Raw genomic sequence first — 21,444 nt, 5'->3', positions numbered from 1 at the left:
TGGACGCCTTGGTGGTCTTCATCTCGGCCATCGCACAGCTAGGACCTGCAGACACTGATGGCATACCAACATCACAAGAGCCACAATCGTCAACCAGAAACTCCCGCAACTTGCCAATTCGCCCCAAGGCTCTCACATATAGACAGATCTTCCGAGAATGAAAAAAGGTGGTTGGAATAAGAGGGAAACCAATCCTTGACAATCATAGTCTATTTTACCAACCAAGTGAGCCCCTGAAAACTCCAGATAGTGTACACAAACCTGACCAAAGAGGATGCCGATGCGATATGCCAGCTTGGCAATCACTCCTCGTCATCCTCATCCTCATCATCATCTTCATCCACCTCCATAGCCTCCGCAACGGTAACGGAGAAGCCTGGCTCCTGGTCCACGCCAACATAGCTGTCGCTCATGAGGAACAACTTCAAATCATGCTCGCCGGGGGTAGGAACAGTAAATTCAAGACGGACATTAAGCTTCTGTCCGAAGGTGATTCTCTTGATGGCGAGTAGCGTCTTAGTGTTTTCTTCACCGACAACCAACCACCAGCTCTCCATCTTCTTGGATGGGTAGAAAGGGGCGTGGACGGTAGGATCAAAATCGTCGTCCTCGATCTCTCGTTCGATCCGAATATTGAGATATGACGGTTCACCAGCTTGAAGGCTCTCAGGGTCCTCAACGTCGAACTCCAAAGACACATCAGGATATTTCTCATTTGTGAAGTTCGCTGCCTCCACCAGCTGCTTTTGTGACAAACCGAGCTGCTTCACGAGAGCACTGTATTGCGGGTTCTCTTCCGGATTCATTGCATCCATGAAGTCAAGAATATCCTTGACTCTGTGAAAGTGATTATCATTAGTATCATAACGTTGTATGGAGCAATGGAAAACGTACCCAAATTCGTTTGCAACTTTGACGACTTCCGGACCGAAGTGCGGGATTTGCTTGAGAGGACTGTCGCGATCCCACATGGCTTGGACCACCATTTGTGACATCTCCATCGCGTTCATTGCATTGAGGTGTCCGTCGGATGACAGGATATCAACAGTAGCGCTTAGGAGGCTAAGAACCTTAGAGACAATTACCTCTTGATCCTTGGCCAAGTCGATGGGCAGCTGCATTCGTGAGAAATGTGCTTGGAGAAGAACAAATGCTTTGAAATGCGGTGAATCAAACACCGGCTCTGACATCTTGACGGGCACTCTGTCGTATATACGACGGAGGAGATTGTCCTCATGTCTTCTGATCTGAATTGCCTCAAACTCTGTGGCGGAGGTCACAATCTCCAAGATGCCCTTGAGTTTCGTACGTGCACTAAGCGACAACAGGAAGGTCTGCATGGTGATGTAAGAGATGTTGTAGTACGCCGCGATCATAGCTGCGTTCAACGGGGACACCGTTCCGTCGTCTTCATCGAACTCGATAATCTTCGACTCGGACAGCTCCTTGAGCGTCGTCTCCACCAAGTCAGAGAGATAGTTGCTCAGACCGTCATGTGTGGTGTTCGTCAGACTATAGTAGCTTGGGTTGGCAAGAAGACGGCGGTAAAAGTACGTGAACGTTGTCCAGTTGATAGCATCATCACCCGATTCAATCATCTTAGTGCTGATCTCAGTGACAAACGCGTCATGCAAGAAAGCATGGAGATGAGACTCCACTGGCAAAGCCTCGTTGAGGAACTTCTTATAGTATTCTCTCTTGACTGCGGGAAGCATGAGAACACCTCTGCCCCTGCCATCCTTGGATGGGCGCAGAGCCTTGCCAAACATTTGCAAAACTTCACTAAGTGGGTAATCGACATATCGATGTTCTCTGCCCTCAAAGTATTGCGTTCCCATAACGACTACCAAGTGAGCTGTACAGTCAAGCTCCCAGCAGACGTCACGAGATGCTACAAGAACTTGGATGGCACCATTGTCGTAAAGATGTTTGACGATGCGCTTGTCGCTCTGGCTGAGAGCTTCATGATAGTAGCCAACACCATGAGAAAGCGCCTCGGCTAAAGCTTCCTCGTGTACACGGGCCAGAAGAGGCCGCATTTGGTCAACTTCGGCATGGAGAAATCGGTCTTCGTCATCCTCTGCGAAACACGCTGTAAGAATGTCACGCGTTGTAGCTCTTGTCTGCTTTCGACTTGGCACGAAGACAAGAGCAGGCTTATCGGGAGACATCTGTGTGATAGCCAGGTATGTTGGCTTCGCCATAGCGAGCATCATTGATGGGAAATGAGGGATGGTATAGGACTGGATGTGAAGCTCTAGCGGGACTGGTCGGACGTGAGGGCTGAAATTATAGATATCATGCTTTTTCGCATCTATCCATTCGCCAACATCTCGCGCATTGGAAAGGGAGACGCTGAGACCAACAATTCTCATGGGCAGCTCTGTTTGCGTTCGGATGTAATGCATTCGGGATACGATGATCTCGTAGATGTACCCCATGTGTCCACCAAGCAGGTGTAGTTCGTCAGCAATGAAGAGTTCAACGGTCTGGACATTCTTACGCCGCTTCCATTGCCGAGAGAGCGAATCCCATTGAATGGGAGTCGCAAGGATGAGGTCCCCTGCCTCAAGGAGCTTGAGATCAGTGGTAGTCTCTCCTGTCAACTTCACGATGTCCTTCCCACCTCTCAACTCTGAGAAACGCTTTTGCCAATCCTGGAAACGAAGATCCACGAGTTCCTGGAATGGCGCAATATACACGGCACGCCCGCTTTCTTGCTTAGACCAATGGCGGAGCAACGCAAATTCGGCACAAATAGTCTTTCCGCTTCCAGTCGGCGAACCGACGAAGACATTTTGATCCGTTGTGTACAGCGAATTGAAAGTTTGCGTTTGGATCTTGTTGAAATGCTCCCATCCGGGATACAAGGCGACATAGTCTTTCGCCTTTAAAGCAGATACCGGGAGAGGTTGTAAATCTAGCAACTCCGTGTGCGGCGGGAATTTCTCAGGGAGAATGAGCTTCTGGAAAGAGACTGCAACTCGAGTCTCAGAATGCATCCACCTGTCTGAGACCACGGAGATGAAGTAATTGGGTGGCATTGGCTCAGTAATGGGCACAGTGAACTCAACCAGGTGCTCATTCGACTCTGACTCTGCATAGTCTTTCCGTAAAAGAAATTGGTCATGGAAAAGGATGTCTTCCCCATCACAGTCTTCGACAAGAATCCAAAAGCTTTCAGAAGCGCCATGGACACTATCGTCCCATTCAAAGTTGGGTGTGATGCTCAATTCAACACGGAGCATCGATCTCGTCATGGGTTGAATCTGTGCCTGCACGTCCAGTCTAGGAAACTTAGCAACCAGTCCGGTTACAATACGCCCAGCTTTGGGCAGCCCTAGCAGCTCTCCCATGCGCGGGGGGTCGAGATCAAAATAGCTGCTCCAAGGTACGTCGATCCTTTCGGCCTTTTGGACAATATCTCTAGGGCATGTAGGAAATTGGCGAAGCGGCGACATTGTTGGCCACATTCTCTTCTCGGCCATCTTGCACAGATCTAGAGCTGTCTTGGCAACAGTGGCCCAACCTTTCTTCATCGTGATCTCAAAAATCGCTCGAAGAATACGACCTGCAGACTGGGTAACGTACACCATGTCGGCCATGAGAGCCAAACCATCGAGACGCAAACGGGAGATGTATGCTTGCAAAAGGACGTTTATTTTTGCGTGAGGCTCCTCAATGCTCTCTTTGACTGGGATTGGGACTCGTCCAAGCAACTTAGCGAGTTCAAGCTTCTCTTCTTGTCTAACAGGAATGTATTTGAATTCGGCACTCAGAGCAAATACGCGGAAAAGCTCGATGGTTGTGATAGATGGCTGAATAAGGTTATTATAGGTCTCCATCGAACCATGCGTGATGTAGTAGTGCGATGCAATGCGGCCGAGCTCAGTAGCTTGGAGCTTTCCCGTCTTATCATCATACTTGATCAAATTGGCTTTCCTCAATACGGTAGCGGCGGAATGAATGAGATCGACTCGCTTCTGTTCCAGAGCCTCGTCGTCTTCATACTCAGGTCCAACGCTATAGAGGCCAGGGGACCTAAGCATTCGGACGAAGAGATAGGTGTATCCAAGCCACTCTACTCCTTCGTCACGACTGCGCACATTGCCAAGGACAACCTCCGCATTCAAATTATCAACTAGCCGACTTACAAGTTGACTTTCGATCGGCAGTTGTTGGTTGAGGAGAGACAGATAATACTGCATTTCGCCTTGGGTGGTAATGATCAGACCCTCACCATATGTGTCGTACTGAGGGCGACCAGCACGTCCTAGCATTTGCAGAACATCTTGTGGGCTGAGCTCGACCCAGCTACCCTTCTCAGGGGAGTAGACTTGGGTACCTTTAATGATGACGGTGTGTGCTGGCAAGTTGACACCCCATGCCAATGTGGCTGTACAAACGAGAACCTGGATCTGGCCGCCTGCGAAGAGATCTTCCACAGCATTTCGATCTGGTCGGCTCATGCCGGCATGATGAATGCCGAAGCCGTAAGGCAGCAAGTCTTTTAGTTCCTTGTCGTTGACTTGGTCTGCTTCTTCTTGCAAAACTTCTCTCGTACCCGCATCGCTCTTGAGAATCTGATTGATTGTTTCCATCTCGAGAGCCTTGTCCCGTATGTAGCGGGCAGTTTTCGCGGTTTCCTTGCGAGAATGAACGAAGATGAGCATCTGGTTGCGGTTCTTGCCGACATGCTCCAAAACCTTGGTGTAGGTGATCTCGTTCATAACCTTCAATTGCTTGATTGCTTTTCTCTCTGTTACGCCAATGAATTCCTGACGTAAGGGGCACGGCCTGAACGAGCCATCAAAGTGGAACAACCCTTTCTGAGGATCAACCCGGAGGAAACTAGCGACGTCTCTATAGTTCGGAAGTGTGGCGGACAAGCCAACAATCCGCACCGGCTCGCCAGTCTGCTCTGTTTTTCGTATCGTCCTGCTAACGATGCTCTCGATGACAGGGCCACGATCATCATGCAGAAGATGGATCTCGTCTATTATAATGAGACGTACGAGGTTTGTATAGGATAGATCCGTAGCTTTTCTCGTGATAACATCCCATTTCTCGGGGGTTGTCACAATAATCTGCGTCTCCGCAATCTGCGCCTTTGTGAGTTGACGATCACCGGTCAACTCAGACACCTTGATCCCGAACTCCTTCAGGCGTGCGCCGAAGTTACCAACCTGCTCCTGGACGAGAGCCTTGAGTGGTGCAATGTAGACGATTTTAAAGGCATCTAGATCAATCTCGCCCGTCTCTGCATTTCTGTTCTTACCAATTTCCCGCAGAATGGTAAGCATAGAAACATTGGTCTTGCCACTACCAGTCGGTGCACAAATAAGCATGTTTCCATCATCCTCGAAGGCAGAAGGATAACATTTCGACTGAATCTTGTTCAGACTCTTTGTGGTGCTGAAGGGAATACGGGCCCATTCAGGCATGTCTGTGATGGGGACGTTCACATCGCTGGGGTCGTTGCGCTTCTTCGGCGCAGGGACGTGTATTTCTTCGTAGCCCTTTCCAGTCCTCTTGGTAGAACCTTCCGGGAGTCTCACCTTGGGATTGGTCATTAGATGGTTTCCTTGGTCGAAGGCAATGTTCTCGAGGTTGATAAGTTTTCGAGGTTGAAGGCCACCTATCAACTGCCCTTCAGGCCGTTCAGGTTTGGCATCAGCCCCAGCAGCAAATCCTGGTCCGTCGATGTCCATTTTGATCTCCATCTTGCCCTTCTTCTGGCCGTCAGTGGACTTGCCATGCAATTCATCCAGAATCCATCGCAGGCCTTCCGAGACCATCTCTCGCTCGATGGTCTCTCGTTCTTCTGCGCGTTCAGCCCGCGCCAGCCGAGTAAGCCATACCACTTTTTCTCGATTCTCGATGAGCTTTTGAACAACCTCGTGGTGTTCATAGTCGAACAGTTCCATGAGCTCGTTTTCGATTTCGCGAAGCTGCTTCTCTTCACCTCCTTCCTCATCAGGTTGGCCAGAGAGAATATGCAGCGCTTGAAGTGTCTTGTCGTGTTGTGTGTGGGCGTCCGGATACAGTTTACCAATTTGACGCTGAAGCCAATAAGCATCAATTTCGCGGGCAGCAATGTAATTGCTGTCCTTATCTTTGCTTTGTCGCTTGGCACCTGTTGCTGAATCGATAATCATTGCATCTTCGTCTGCTAGGCCGGCGCCTTCTTCATCTCTGTCTTCACCTGCGCCACCTGCTTCAGCAACTTCCTCGAGACCAGGACGATCCTCCTCGTCCTCGTCCTCGTCCTCTTCGTCCTCGGAAGACTCCTCCCGGACCTCATCCACGATGCCTTCGGCATCTTCGTCTTCATCTTCGAAAGCGACGGCAACACCTTGGCGCTCATCGATTTCGCCATCGTCGCCGAGTCCTGCATCGCCCATTTCCTCATCATCGTCTTGAGCATCATAATCGGTTATCTTTTTGCCCAGATTCACCATCTCGTTGAATTCCTTAGGGCTGAGACTGACACCTAGAAGCTCATCGATTTCCTTCTTCTTATCAAAATCTTTCAGGTCCTCATCCTTGAGGTATTCCAATGCAGCATCGGCCGCACTCCGGACAACTTCCTGAGGGACGTCGCCAAGATTGTTGGCAACAATGGTTAATATGACATCGAAGGTTGCTCGGGTCGCTTGGGTGCGCGGCCGATATCGAAGACCTTCCACTAGCGCGTCTGCACCAGACAAGATGCCTCCGCCTCTTGTTGGTCCAGCTCCTGCTTTCCTGCGCTGCTCTCGTAAGAGGATGTCCTCGCCCTCTCCAACCGCGCCTCTCTGGATATCCGGCATCGCTGATTTCTTCTGCTTCGGCGCGATATCTCGAGCAACGCGTGCTCCCATGTCCTTGATGGACAGTCGGCCGGCCAATGACTCGGGGTCTCCGCTGGCCTCATCTGTTCGGCGAGTGTAGAATCGACGGTCCGCCTGGAGGACCAGGTTGGACATCGCCGAGTACTTGTACTGCGAGACATCTCGCTGATGATTGTCCGTCATCTTGGCGGCTGGCTCGTAGATGTGACTGGTAGTGAGAGTGTGGTCGACAGTCGTCGCGAAGCCCAGCCTCTAATACCAGGCTTGCCCCTCCCCTCTAGTGGCAAAGCCCGAATTTCTGCCTGCACAAGATACTGCTGTTGCTCATCGACTCATGTACCTTATAATCGCAAAAATGGAGGCTGTAGGGCGATCAATAATAAAGGAGTCGCAGTATGACATATGTGTGGTTGGAGCTTGGACTCAAAGTCGATGGCGGATCTAGAAAATTTCCGTCCCTTCAGTTGCGATAGACTTAGCGGCGGTTGGGCGGCGAGCTTAGTCGTGAATGGTGAGTCCTGATTGGTTGTGCAGCCAGTACTCCAAACAAAACCTACGCGAGCATGATATTGAAACTCACAACGATATAGGCAGCAAAAGTAATCGCGATAAATTTAAGCCCACGTGAGTTTATCAATACTTCTATCATCGGAAAACAGGCCACAAAGGCCCAAGAATCACACTTAAGCATATTATGACTCTTGTGCCTACTGCCTCGAGAAATCCTTAACGTATGGAGTGTCAAGGCTGGTAATTGGATCGCCAATAGCCTCATCAATAATGGCTCCACCTCAGGAAACGATTCAGTCTATTCAGAAATCATTGTCACCTTATGTGAGATCTCGAGAAGAGACAGCTCATATACGGAGAGTCTTGGCCGTGCACTTGAAATCATGTCTCAGCAATGACCTCACTGTTGCGCCCCTAGCACTAGCCGACTCAACAAACACCCCGGCACCATCGCGGGAGGCCCGAGGCCTACAGCGCGAATACCTGAAGGCGCTGAGTGCAAATATCAAGGCGCAAAAAGACTACGAAGCTGTTAGCAAGATTCCAGCCCATGACTCGTCATCGTTATCCATTACAAGCTCTTCGGCATCGGATCGTATCGAGGAGCATCTGAACACAGTGAAACTCCAAAAGAAACACGCAAAACTCCAGACAGTGGACAGATACTTGGAATTACTTAGTCAAAAACCAGCAGCCTCTCAGGACTTTCTTCAGCCAGATGAGGTTTTCAAACATTCCGCGCCTCTCCCGGAAGTGCCAAAGGAAGTTGTGAGTGGTTTTACTGTTGATAAGGGACTTACCACGACCGACCTGAATCTGCTCAACGATCGCCTGGAGAAGGCGGTATTGCGGGCAAAACTCTTGCTCAGGAAAGAGGAGGAGTTTCTTGAGGCTGTCAAATCTCGGTCTGTCGCAGAACCTGGAAATGTCAGCGACACCACCAAAGTCGCCGCTCTCAACGCCACAAGAAACGAGCTCATTAACTGGATTGAAATGGAGCTGGGGAAGGCGTCCACCGGTGACGAATCCGAATTGATGGAGGATATCGTTAACACGAGGACGAAGATGAACAAAGTCAGCATTGATGACCAGGTTGTAAGTATCAAAGATAGATACGCGCAATATTTACTTGCTCGGAAGTCGCTCCTTCAGTTGATCGGCCAGAATACGCAAACCCTACTAGCACCATCGCTAGAGGTCCAGGGGGATGCTCAGAGTGCGAATCCGTCGCAACATGCAGCACACCTAATATTACCATATGTCGAGAGGTTACTATCTCTTGCTCACGAACAGAAAACCTCAATCACTCAAAAATCTCACCTCAATATTACCTTGGCGAAAGAGATGAAGGATACTAGTGTTGCCCTTGACCACTTGGCGGAGGAGAGCCAACTATTGCTGTCCTATCCTACTCCCGATGCCACGAAGAAGAGAAGCGGTCTTGGCGACGGACTGGGAGGGACTGAGAACCTTGACGCAACTAGTCGGGTTAAACGATGGGTATTTGCAGCGGATTCCGCAAAGATTGCAACCTTGGAAACAGTTGCAGAGAAGGTCGAAGAAGGGCAGATCGCCCTTGAAGGATCAATGAACTTCACGAATGAGATCAACCAACTTCTGGGGCGCAAGACGGTTGATGAGCCCGCTTCTGAACCAAGCACAATGGAGGATGATATTTGGTTGGCCGAAGGTGACACAGGTGGAAAAGGGGCTATGTCCCGGAGACATGCAACGGCACACACAGCCAAGCCTCATGAAGCAGGAGACATTTGGTCACTAATTGATGGGAATCTTGGATTGATTAATGAAAGCCCTACACGTTTGTAGAAACATAGCTGTTCATACAGGTAGCAAATCTGATCATGAGCCGTGTTCTAAACGCCTGATCCGTTTTTCCACATTACGCCCTTCCTTTTGGTTCCTCGTCACATCGTACATCCATACGATCTACCACCGCCTATCGACCAGCCAAGATACTAGATATACGGAGAGCTAGGTCGAGTATTGATAGATGTTCATCCGCGCCATCAACCAATCGCTTGTCGACCTCAGAGAAAACCATGACAATTTGATTCTTCTGAACATCCGGGATGGCTTCATCATAGACAATTCTCTGATAGAGCTGTGAGTTGACCTGTCCAGCACTCCATCCATCGGCCACCATGTCTTCCACGACCTTGGCGACGGCTTGATAGGTCTCGCCAGAGGATCGAGGTTTGATCGCCTTCACAAGTTTCTCCACGGTGTCATCCGGAATGACGCCAGCAATGTCCTCGACAATCTTTACGGTCACAGGCTGTTTATCGACGTCCATATCGTCTTCGTCCTCGTCCTTCTTAGAACTGGCACCAACCAGTCTCGCCGCGCTCTGAAGGAATGTGATTGCCTTTCTCAAGTCACCGTCGCTACACTTGATCAAAGCATCAACCGCGCCATCCTCTAATGGAACGCCTTCTTTCTCCGCGATCTCCTCAAGTCTCTTCTTGGCATTCCCTTGATCTAGACTCTTGAAGCGGAACTTGCTGCATCGACTGGCAAGCGGGTCAATTATACGCGTAACATAGTTGCAGACGAGACAGAAACGAGTGATCTTGCTGTATGTCTCCATAGTTCGACGGAGGGCGCTCTGGGCATCCTGGGTCATGCTGTCGGCCTCATCGAGAATGATGATCTTGAATGGCGGGCAGGGGTAGCGGTCCTTGTACCCGGGCGCCGGATTCGTCAACTGCATGCGTGCGAAATCCTTGACCTTCTCTCGTACAATGGATATACCTCGCTCGTCGGATGCGTTTAACTCTAGCACTCGGGATCGCATGAATTCAGGGCCGTAGAGCTCCTTGGCCAGTGCAAGAATAGTCGAGGTCTTTCCTGTTCCGGGAGGCCCATAGAACAACATGTGTGGAAGCTACTAGCTTGTCAGCCATCAGTCAATTTGACGACAGACAATATGTCTCCATACATTTGAGGCTTGAAGTGTTCGTTGCAAGACTGTGATCGTGTGGTCCTGGGCTGCGACATCACTGAGACTCTTGGGTCGGCTGTATATACGCAACCAAGAATCAGTCAGTATCCTGGCCTCTGAAACCTAGAGAGGCTCTCTTCGCTTTGCGACTCACTATTTCTCGACCCATGGTTGCGCCCTTGGAGTCTCATTTGTCTGCTTCTCCTGTTTTCCTCCACCGTTGGCAGCAGCGGCTTTTCTGGCCTTTATATCGAAGAAGCTGGCCATGGTCACCGCATGTACGACTCAAATTAAAGATCGCAGTCGTAGGTAGATGTTATTTTGAGTTTTCGTGCTCCGGGATATCGGTAGAACCTTCGAGGATGCAGATGAACGAGGTGGATGCTGGAGGCACTCAACGCGTCTCCAAAATCTAACGCGTCTTTGCTGGTTAATTGATTTGCCCCACGCACGCAACCCTAGGACCCTTGTCAGCCAGCCGCCACCTGCTAAGCTACCCCTCCAAGCTCTCTCTGTGTGTGCTCCACTCAGCGTCATCTGCCTAGACTAGGCGGACCCTGAGATAACACTTAAGTAGACAACCGTTGCAGAGCAGGAACCATGTGTAGCACTGCAATTAACACCGAGCAGGCGCAAAGGATTCCAATGTCTAGATCACAGTGGAATCCCTTGAAATCATTCGGGGAATCGCATAGAAACCTTGGACCAACAGATTTGGCGGCTTTGATGTTATATAAAGTATTACATTCGCATGTTATCTATTCACCTTTGTTAGCATTACTTGGCCGTTTGGCCATTCCCGTCATTTGCAGAACAGAAGCCTGAATGGGGCATCTACAAACAGGATATGTGCAGGCAGCCTGCGCTGAAACAATTGGCTAGCACTACCTAGGTAGTCACGTAGGTGTGGCACCATGTGTCGCTGCAGCATCATCTAGATTCAGGCTAACCTGTTGCACATTGAATCATCAGGCTTGATATGATGAATACGGTAGGCAGTAGTTAACTATGTTATGGCAACCACTCCAGTAAATCTTAACAGCTTTTCGTTGAGAAAATACCTAGGTAGTCCTTTGAATTGCAGAAATTGTGAAAATACCCTCGTTCAATCTTAAGTAATGTTATCTACCTAGGTAGGTATCCAAGGTAGCTACAGGTAGGTTTCATCTCAGATTGACAAGCTTGCTGTGCGCGCTTACATGTGTCCTGGGCAACAGCGGCTTCTTTGCCTGAATCTAGCGTGGCAGCTCCCCTGAGACACCCCACTCCGCCTTCTGCCTCCACCCTGAGCTGATCCGTTGACGTTGCTTTATTTAGCCCTCCTCAGCCCACTTCGTCCTCTTTCCTCCTCCCAAGACTGCAGCCTCACCCGTTACGTCCGACAACTCTCCCACTCCCACCCACTTACGTTTTGATCGCAGGATTTCGCATACTTTCTCATCTTATGAGCGACCACTCGAGATCACCGACCCTCCGCTGACACGGAAGAGAGATGGCGGACCAATCCATTATCAGGATTACCAAGGTGGGTTTTAGGCGCGCGGGAAGCCCGACTGCGGGGTCGCAAGGCTGCTGAAGCTATTGTCAAGTCTTTCGCCTGTGACTGACCATCCGGGTAGGAGTTGAGCGATATCCAGAGGAACTCAGATCTCTGTATGGCCTCAAACCTTTACCATCGTCAACTTGGTCTCTCACTAAACCGTTGCTAGCCCTCGCAGTAGCCTGTCGAGATGTCGATGTCCGGAATGTGAAGGCCATGATCATCGGGCCTCACGAGACCCCCTACGAGTTCGGGTTTTTCGAGGTGGGCTTGCAGACCTGAATGTGCGCCATGTATATGCTTACCATTCCTTAGTTCAACTTCAAATTCAACAAGGGTGAGGTTTTTCCGAATGCTCGTATCAACAAGCTTAGCTCATAGAGAATGCATCATAGATTATCCAAGGAAGTCTCCGTCCGTCACTGCAGTCACCACCAATGGTGGCCGCTGCCGCTTCAATCCCAACATCTACTCAAATGGCCGGGTCTGCTTGTAAGTCAACATGATATGGCTTCTCCACGCTTGCATCTAATCATCTGCAGGTCTATCCTAGGGTTCGTTCCTTATCCATTCTAACCCATCCTGCACCTGACTTACCCACGATGTAGCACTTGGCGAGGAGAGCGTGGTGAAGAGTGGTCTGCTGCACAGGGTCTCGAATCGATCCTCCTCTCGATTCAGAGCTTGATGTCATCGAATCCATACGAGAACGAACCCGGCTTCGAGGATGCGAACGAGGCTGCGGATAAGAAGAACCAGCGAGAATATGTCCAGAAGGTAGATGGCTGGTGTTAGTTGTCTTACAACAGGGAAAATGACTTACGATTCTTCAGATACGTCATGAAACCCTGCGCATATCTGTCATACAGCGCCTAGAAGAGTATCTTAGCATTGGGGCCGATGGCACCGTCGCCGCGACCTCCTCAGCTGAGAGGGACGAGTTTGATGTCGACATGGACGGCTTAGATGACTCTAGCGTGCCCTTCGAGCCCTTCAAAGATCTCTGCAAGCGCCGATTTCTGTGGTACTATGATTCTTACCTCGCCGCAATTCAGGAAGCGAAGAAGGAAGTCAAGGATGGACAAGTGTTCGCACGAATGCCTTTCGAGGGTTCTAACAACACTATGGAAGGGAAGTTCAATTACACCGAGCTAGAACGTCGACTCCGTAACATCAAGAAGGTCCTGGACGACGAGACCGCGAGTTGGGCGGTGGAGGGTATGGCAGCTAAGACTAAGGAGTCAACTGTCGCCGTGAATCTGCAACGACAGTATGATCAGGTGGTGGAATCCTTCAAGCGTGATGACAAGCCTCACAACCTGGAGTTGGAGGATAAAAATCCCTTTGTCTGGGCTCTGACGTATTTCGGGCGACCGATGACCAACCTGGATGGAGGTTTATTCCGTATCAGGCTTCACTTTAGCCCCCGGTTTCCTGAGGAGCAACCAAGAGTCAAGTTCGAGACACGCGTCTTCCATCACCGCATCGCCGCGGACGGAACGCCGTGCTACTTTGCCAACCTCACCCGTCGAGAGGACGTGAAGACACATATCGAGGCAATCATCGAATCACTAGAGGAGGAACATCCCCCGTATGATCCGAGAACTCTTGTCAACCCAGAGGCGTTCAAGCTATACTGGGGCTCCCCCGACGACCGGAAAAATTATAATAGACGACTGCGGAGGACTGTCCAGCAGTCCATGGAGTAAGTGTCTGTAACTGCCGTAAGAAGAATTGACTATACTCACGATCTTTTAGGGACTTCTGATCAACATCCATCGCTTCGAAAGCGGCCATTGCATTTTCTTGGGCTTTATTGACTGGTTCCGGGAGTTCTTCCCACTTACTGGCCACCCAAGATGGCGTTCAGGACGGACCAGGGGCATATCTAGCCGGTTAGGCTGTGAGTTTGGAGGCATTGAGGATCCGGTTTTATTCCTCAGGGGTCTATTTTGAAGTCTGTCATTCTACTAAATTCCTTTTCTTTTCTGCTTTAGTCGGTGTTTAGCTCCAGAGTAGATACCCTGGCCTTTTGGAGTGACGGTGCCCATATTGTTTGCTTCCATAATCTATGAATGATAGAGTACATGACACCAGCATCTGATATTTCGCCAATCAAAGTCATCGAATATGAGCCAGCCTTGTTTTGAGCGACTAAGCGACTCAGAGAATGGCATCGTCTCCGAGCATTGCCACTCAAGTGTGCCTACTGATAAAATATCTACACCACTCTAGACAACTGTCCTGTCCCGTCCTGTACGCCGTCAATGCAGGCCACTTCATATCATCATACAGTCGTAATTTTAAAGACGTTGATCTGACCACATGTCCGTCAACGCTTAGCGCCTTTTGCTTTCTTGTCGAGCTTATCGCGTCCGGGGGTATAGGGGGCAGCAATGCCCACAAGTTTTTGCCCATCACCTGCCCTGGGCTCACCCTTGAACTGATATGTCCCCTGAGCTCCGATCACCGCTGGACTCCCCTGTGTGGGCCGTGCAAGCTGTTCATTGTGCAGCTTATCTAAGGATTCGCCCACAACCGCATACTGTGACCAGTTGATGGGTGGACACCGGACTACGTTCTGTGGTTTCGGCAGCGATGCCCATGGCGGCTTCTCCGAAGCCTTGCCCTTGCCTCCCCCGAGTTTCATGGGTGATGGCTTCAGCGCAGGACCTTCTCGGTCATCAGCACCGACGGCATCGCCATCGTTCAGGTCCGAATCTGAATCGGACGAGTCGTCATCGTCTGCGTCGTCCTGCGCCGACACGAACAGCCGGTCGCCCTCGGTCCCGACCCGCCCGGAGTTGAGGTCTCTGAGGAACGCGCCCGGCTCCGCGAGCGCCCCCTCCTTTGCCCGACTCAGTGCCTGGATGTCGGCGGTAGCCTTTTGGCGCTGCAGCTGCAGGATGCCGATGGCCGACTTGAGCGCGAGCACGTCCGGGTTGGACTCAAAGTCAAGGGGCACGGGCGGCGGCGCAGGAACGGCGACCTGGTCCGGCTGCGAGTGCGTGAAGGCCGGGCGGCCCTGCGCGAACGACGGCGCTGCGGTGCTTTTGCCGGCGCCGGTAGATGCCTTGGACGCTGGCAGTTGCCTAGGTGCCAGCGTCGGCGTGATGGGGCTGACGGGCGGCCGAACTGGTGATGATGCCCGAGATGTCTGTGTTTGGGGTGTTGCTTGTGTATTGGTTTGTGTCTGTGTCTGGATAGGTGGCGGCCGGGGTGGGTAGCTGGAAGGTGGTATAGGCGGAGGTACAAATGTAGTAGAGACCGGCTGCGCAGGAGGCTGAGGCTGTGGTTGCGAAGGTGCCGTCCGGCCGTCGGGGACGGAGCCGCTGGCGCCGATGCGTGGCGGCGCCGTCTCTGGGTTGACCGTCAGGCCAGGCATGTTGAGAACAGCTTGCCGTGTGTCGCTTTATAGAGAGGCTGACGACGATGGTGATGTGAGTGTTGGTGGAGTTGAGGGGTTGGTTAGCGCACAGACGTAGCAGGTGTAATCGCTAAAGTGGCTTGTATGTACAGGCAGATCGATAGTTTGATCGGCTACGCATCAAGTAAATCGCCCCGCCGCCGCCGCCGCCACAACCCTTGTAGGAGCCTAAAACAAAGCGCTGAAGCGGCTTAAAATCCTGGCCCCGCTCCACTGTAGCCAACCAGCGTGCGCAACACAGGCGAGCCGAGATGGGGCAGGGATAAGGGATGCGAGCACGCTAGATTTGCCCCTCCCACGCCTTCTCTTCCTCCACCATTTTGCCTTTCATATACTGGGCTGAACCTGGAATGCCTTGGTCCTCGGCAACGACAGTGGATTGGCTGGGAGTGCGCCAGATATCTCACCAATTTACTCGATATCCCAGCTGAATGTGCCGAATACCTGCACCGTACATCGTGCTGAAAGCCACTATTGCTCGTCACTTCCAGTCATCAAGCTCGCCAAGGTGATGGATTGCTTTTCATGGCATTGCAGATACTCAATGGCTGTGATGAAGGCACCTAAACTCAACGCTTGTTTCATGTTTAGACATGGCTGGTGACTTGACTCGAGTAGGTCTTCGTCTTCACGGAGAGAGCCTTGAGAGCCCACAACCGTTGAGTTGTATCGACCTGCAACTAGGATAGCTCGCCCCATACGCCTATGAACATTATGCAGCCTTAGGGTTCGTTGAGGTTATGACGGCTCTCCTGCATCTCATCGGAGCGATCGCTCTCAATGTCTTACGGAACGAGGAGGGTGGCGCCCTCTGACTCGACGCCAACTCCTGCGGATGGCTTCCATGGCGGGCTCGAGAGACGGATGGGGACGGCTCGAAAATGCGATAGAAAACGGCGGAAGAGGAGAAGAATCCGATCCAAACTCCCAATGCCAGCACAAGCTACAGTGCTGGGGGGAGCAGCCAGACACACCAGGCCAGCCATACCCACATGGCTTCCATATGGCTGCCGAGTTGCTTTTTCCATAGACTAGCTCGGCCACCCACCACCAATTGCCTGTCACGGCTTGCCTCGAGTAAACTTGCTTTTTCTTTTCGTCGTTCTCTATATCTCAGCGGTCGAGCCTATCATTCACCAGGTCAAACCACCGGAGGCGGGGCCTTGTCCTGGTCTAGCATCTGAGATGCTGCAGAGCCCCTGCACCCTGACCGGCCACCGGTCGTTCGTTGACTATATGATATGATGTACCTGCCGGGTTTGCACTTTTCTATTCATTCTGCTAGCAAGGCTAGCAAATCCAGTCCTCAGAAGTTTCCCCTACTCTATCTGTCAGATTTTCTCGGTTAGCTGCAGGCGTTACGTACTGTGCTCAGCACGAAGCACGCGAGGGTGCATACCTAGGTAGGCTTGGGTAACCCTGTCATGCAAGTCCTCCGGATTTCCCTCCCCCCATCTCCTTTCTCCTCTCTACTCCACCTTGTTTTGGTAGCTGCTATATCTCCCTGCCTCCCTTCCATTGACCAGGCCTGATTTCTGCGACTGTTGACATACAATTTACCTGGAGGTCTTACCTCTGCATGTGACAGTAATTAGTTCTGTACATCAGTGGTGAAACCAACAGTCTGAAGCTTCAACGCCAATTACCACTACCTCTCAGACGACTCTTCCACTTCGTGATTCTCTGTGAAGGGTTACGAGCAACGGTGTTTCGGTTTTTCTATTTATTTCGGCCTAATTCAACAGAGTGGAGAATTAATGCGGCACTTCCAAAGAGTCTATGTTCTTGGATGACACATCTCAATTTCAAATCGACAGATCAAGTATCCTTATGACTGTAATCGCCTAGGACTCTTAGACCATGTTTACCTTTGGTCTTCTCAGAGGAAAAGCGCACATTTGGCATCAGGTAGATCAGCAGCGCGCGAAGTTGCCCATTGTCACATCAAAAGTTGGGAGTTTGTTATTGTAATAGCATAAGCCAGTACACAGTCAAAGACATCAACCTTTTCCTTTGCAGTCCATCCCCAATATAATTACGAACGAAACTGTCGATCCACCCACGACAGCCTTGCCACTTCAGGGAAAGAAGCCAGAGTTGATACCAAACTAGCAGTAAGTTCCTCGCAGATATTTCTCGGGGCTCCTGTGCCCCTAATGGTGCAGTGACTGACTTGTTCAAGGCGCCGACATCAAGATCGAGGATTCTATCATGAATTCTGACTCTGTCAACCCTTTTCCGGGGTCACCGCTGAGCCTCGAGCAATCAAATACATCATCACAACCATTCGATTACCCTTCTTCATCGGCCAGTGGCGCCATTAATGATAAGGAAATTAATAGAAGAACTTCAAAGTCAAAGTCCAAGGACAGTAAGGGCCGCTGGCTGTCCCAGTTGAAGGACTGGGTCTCAACAAGCGAACCATCTAGCCAGGCTCTCAAACAGCACAAAAAAGAGACATATAAAAAGGCAGGCGTTTCGTTAGATGACCCTCAAGCAAATGCAAAGTTACACGTACCAATAGGCGAGCTCCCAGAGACCGCCATCAAGCCTGCCGGCCGGGGACCGGACCCGGAAGAGGTGTTATTGAAGAAGGCCAAACAGAGGCACAAGGCGAGGGGATCATATTCTGGGCGGTCATCGGGGTCACGGACATCTCAATCATTTTCTTCCGGCTCGTCGGCACCAAGCCTGAGGAAGGGAAGTGAGCAGTTGGACTTTCCACCAGTCACCCGAGCCTAAATTCCGACCTCGTTCACAGACGTGTATGAACTCTGAACCTGGCAGAGTCCTGAAATATTCATGATAAACGACGAAACGCTTTATGATGGAAGATAAGGAAGAATTTTGACTTTCAATTGTCCGCGATCTCGACACCTATACCCACCACTTATATTGTGTTCGCATAGCTCAGTACGAGGATGGCATGTTCCATCTCGTTCAGGGGGTATCTATTCAGTCAAAATGATGTGGAAATTAGATGCAAGCATTTGTCACGGGCACAGTGAACAACTGAATGACACAAATCATTTTCTTAAAACAAAAGGCAACAGACAATACATGGGCTCACTCAAGAACTCAAGTATGTTACAAGCTTGTTAATTCTGATGCATTCTGATGCTTACCATTACGACTCAATTCTCTAGTAAACATGAAACAAATATCGCACACCCAATGTCCTCCTCCGCCAGAATAGTAAACATTAGCTCAGAGAGAATATGGTATCATCCTCAGCGAGGAATTACTATTTGTACAGAAATTAGTGAGGTCTCTAGTAATAAACAGTGTCTTCGATACATTTATAAGTATCATAACCCTCATCATTGAATACTGTGGCTCTTAAAGGAATGTCCTTTCTTACACTGGCGGAGGAGTATATCACCGTTATCTTATCGGATATTTTGGAAGAGGTCCAGGTGATCTGCATACTTTTGCAGCACAGAATGCAAGGTTTTCCATAAAGGTAACATCCGTATTGCGGATGGGGCGAGCATGTGCAAGCTTGAGTCGCTCTAATCAAGTTCACGATGGGTTTAGGGGCTCTTTAGCGCGTTTTCCAGCGAGCTCAGCCTGGGTGGCCGGCCGGATTGGGCCAATCGGCACACTATGACGATCGATTAGCGGGGATGGAATTCTCGATTCATGACGTAACCATAGCACCTATGGGTTGCGTCCCACAAGCTTGCAATCGGCCATTTTGAGGAAGAGACCTGGAGCTTTTTGGGTCCAGATTCTTAAAGAACGTCAAGGGTTCACCTGTCCTTGATCTCCCTTGCTCGAGCATCCAAGCTATTCAACCTCCGACTATCCTGGGACCTTTGCGATATACAGCTCTATATTGCACTGAAGGGCATCTCACATCGGACCTTGGAGAAGAGAACTGGGATTGTTAGATCTCTCCTAGGTATAAAGATGAAGCTCTGGGGCTCTAGCAAGGACAATGATGATGGTCCCGTCGACCCCCAATCTTCGGACTCTCACGATGGACCACCGCCCGACGAGCACACACGCCTCCTCCCCAACCGCCTTGACGGGGAGCCGCCGTATCTGAGTCCCGACGACCCTGCGGTCTCGCCATATAATCTGTTTACCGTTCGATTCTTCCGATATGTAACAATTTTCCTGACGCTGATCACCTTTCTATGGTGGGTGCTCCAGCTGGTTTCGACCTTTATCACGCCTCCTGGTTTGCATACAAGGGGTTCGGGCTTCTTCTCCTTCAGCTTTGCAAGCATCGCATTGGCAACTCTTATCGTAACGCTTTTATTCTTCGTCGCCCCAAGCAAGTCTGCAAGGATCCTGTCAATAATTACGGCGGGCTTACTGCTGGTCAACATGATCATCATCCTAGCAGTGACGAAGACGAGACACGAAGAAACTTGGATTGGTATTGCATCGGTCATCTGGGCTTTACTCATGTCCTTGTGGACCACGGCTGCGGATCGCACAGTTCAGTGGGGCAAGACTGAGGAGGAGGAGAGATTAACCGGCCGCCCGGAGACTCGACGCACCCTCATCGAGTGGACAGAGGTGTTGTTGTCGAACATTGCCCTGCTGCTCCTCACGCTTATTGGCATCCTGATGACCTGCACCCTTGTTCTTCGAGCCCTTGATGCAAAGGTGTCACCTCCTGGCGAACTTTATTGGGTGGACGGCGACAAGTATCAGATCCACTTGTACTGCTATGGCAACGAGACGGATGCGAAAGGGACGAAACTACCGACCGTGCTCTTTGAGGGCGGCGAAGACCCGGTAGAGAACGGTCTGTGGCAATTTGCCGATAATGCCATCAAAAACGGATCTTTCAGCAGGTACTGCTTCGCAGATCGGCCTGGCATGGCTTGGGTAAGCACGAGAACAATTAAATGAGTGAATTGTTGCTAATTAGTCTACAGAGTGATACAGCCCCCTCGCCGCTATCAGCTGGACAGGCTGCGGAAGCTTTGAGCGAGGCTCTTGCTCGTGCAGGAGAACAGGGTCCATGGGTTCTTGCGAGTGCTGGAATTGGCTCAATATATTCCCGCATATTTTCCTCTCGACACGGACGAGATGTCGAGGCAATCTTGATGATCGATCCCTTACACGAAGATCTTCTCAAGCGTATTGGAGCTCCCGGTCGCGGCTTCATGCTATGGCTCCGCGGCATTCTCTCTCCGCTTGGCCTTGATCGTGTCCCTGGTGCTCTTTTCAAGGGCCGTAGCAGAGTGGACCGTATCTGGGGCAAGTCAGCCTATCAGACGGGCAAGCAAATTTTCGCGAAGCTTCAGGAGAATCTGGTTGCAGAGTCTCTCACGAAACGTGATGTAACATCCAGCCGGGCAATCCAATATCCGGACACTCCTATTGCGATCATCAGCTCCGGAATCGAAATTCGACGGGATAGTGAGTGGGAGAAGAAGCAGAGGGACCTCACACATCTCACACAGAATCTGCATGATTGGGATATAGTTGACAAGGCTCCTCATCAGGTCTGGAAGACGCTGGACGGTCGTGAGGTGATTGAGAAGAGACTGAAGCAGTTAGTGTATGGAAAATAGTCAGTCTATCTCTTGGCGAGAAAATTACACGGGGGAAGCCACGGAAGACCTGAATTTGCTGCATTTCCCATGTTCAAGGAGCGATGGTGGGAAACACGTATTGAATGGCGCATAGGAGTTTAAGCTTAGAAACAAGGCGAGGCTACCTGCTTGAGCAAAAACAAGTGACGTTTTCTCTTCTATATCTCAGCCAAACTTTGCGTACTATTACTCGCCAGGAATAACATTGCGCGAATGCGAATCTTCATGCTTCAATCCGTCTGTTCTAGCAGCCTAGCGATCCATTTGTTCCAGTGACTGGATGATGGAGATACACCTAGTTTGTGTAGGATATCTATCTCAGCAGGTGGTATCTTTTGCGTAAGTTCAGCCGACTTTACACTCAGAGTGAACAAGGGGTTGTGTTTTCAGACTCGTTGCACCCCCTGCCAGGCATTTGGAGCTTCCCTAAGCCCTTGACAGGCAATGAACACGAGCATACCGCCGTAACCGGCCAAACCGTTCTTTCTCGTCTGAGAGATGTTGACAGTTGAAGATACAAGCATCCAAATCATCCGCAGACATTCAGAGAGTATCCAGGCTTGCCATATCATGAGCTCTAGCTTACCATTATCGGGCTGTAGCAGTAAGTATTC

General features: G+C 50.6%; 5 protein-coding genes across 5 annotated transcripts; 2 read left to right on the top strand and 3 right to left on the bottom strand.

Moving 5' to 3' along the window:
* Positions 1-302: 302 nt before the first annotated feature.
* UCRPA7_2442 (putative sec63 brl domain-containing protein) lies at positions 303-7,016 on the bottom strand (the record flags this gene model as incomplete). The annotated part of the gene is made up of 2 exons (XM_007914954.1): positions 303-837; positions 895-7,016. 2 exons carry the CDS (start codon positions 7,014-7,016, stop codon positions 303-305), a joined length of 6,657 nt encoding a protein of 2,218 aa, XP_007913145.1.
* Positions 7,017-9,300: 2,284 nt separating this feature from the next.
* On the bottom strand, positions 9,301-10,572 carry UCRPA7_2441 (putative activator 1 41 kda subunit protein; the record flags this gene model as incomplete). Its single annotated transcript, XM_007915005.1, has 3 exons — positions 9,301-10,248; positions 10,303-10,381; positions 10,460-10,572. 3 exons carry the CDS (start codon positions 10,570-10,572, stop codon positions 9,301-9,303), a joined length of 1,140 nt encoding a protein of 379 aa, XP_007913196.1.
* A 1,960-nt stretch (positions 10,573-12,532) lies between these two features.
* Positions 12,533-13,613, top strand: UCRPA7_2440 (putative ubiquitin-conjugating enzyme protein; the record flags this gene model as incomplete). Its single annotated transcript, XM_007914989.1, has 3 exons — positions 12,533-12,622; positions 12,679-13,550; positions 13,604-13,613. 3 exons carry the CDS (start codon positions 12,533-12,535, stop codon positions 13,611-13,613), a joined length of 972 nt encoding a protein of 323 aa, XP_007913180.1.
* Positions 13,614-14,177: 564 nt separating this feature from the next.
* On the bottom strand, positions 14,178-15,230 carry UCRPA7_2439 (hypothetical protein; the record flags this gene model as incomplete). Its single annotated transcript, XM_007915025.1, has 1 exon — positions 14,178-15,230. One exon carries the CDS (start codon positions 15,228-15,230, stop codon positions 14,178-14,180), a length of 1,053 nt encoding a protein of 350 aa, XP_007913216.1.
* A 4,377-nt stretch (positions 15,231-19,607) lies between these two features.
* Positions 19,608-20,809, top strand: UCRPA7_2438 (putative integral membrane protein; the record flags this gene model as incomplete). The annotated part of the gene is made up of 2 exons (XM_007914969.1): positions 19,608-20,117; positions 20,168-20,809. The coding sequence occupies 2 exons, from the start codon at positions 19,608-19,610 to the stop codon at positions 20,807-20,809; spliced, it is 1,152 nt and encodes a 383-aa protein (XP_007913160.1).
* Positions 20,810-21,444: the final 635 nt, after the last annotated feature.

The sequence above is a fragment of the Phaeoacremonium minimum genome (assembly GCF_000392275.1).
Source record: "Phaeoacremonium minimum UCRPA7 unplaced genomic scaffold PA7_03_scaffold_160, whole genome shotgun sequence".
NCBI classification, from domain to species: Eukaryota; Fungi; Ascomycota; class Sordariomycetes; order Togniniales; family Togniniaceae; genus Phaeoacremonium; species Phaeoacremonium minimum.
This window is presented reverse-complemented; position numbering and strand designations above follow the sequence as displayed.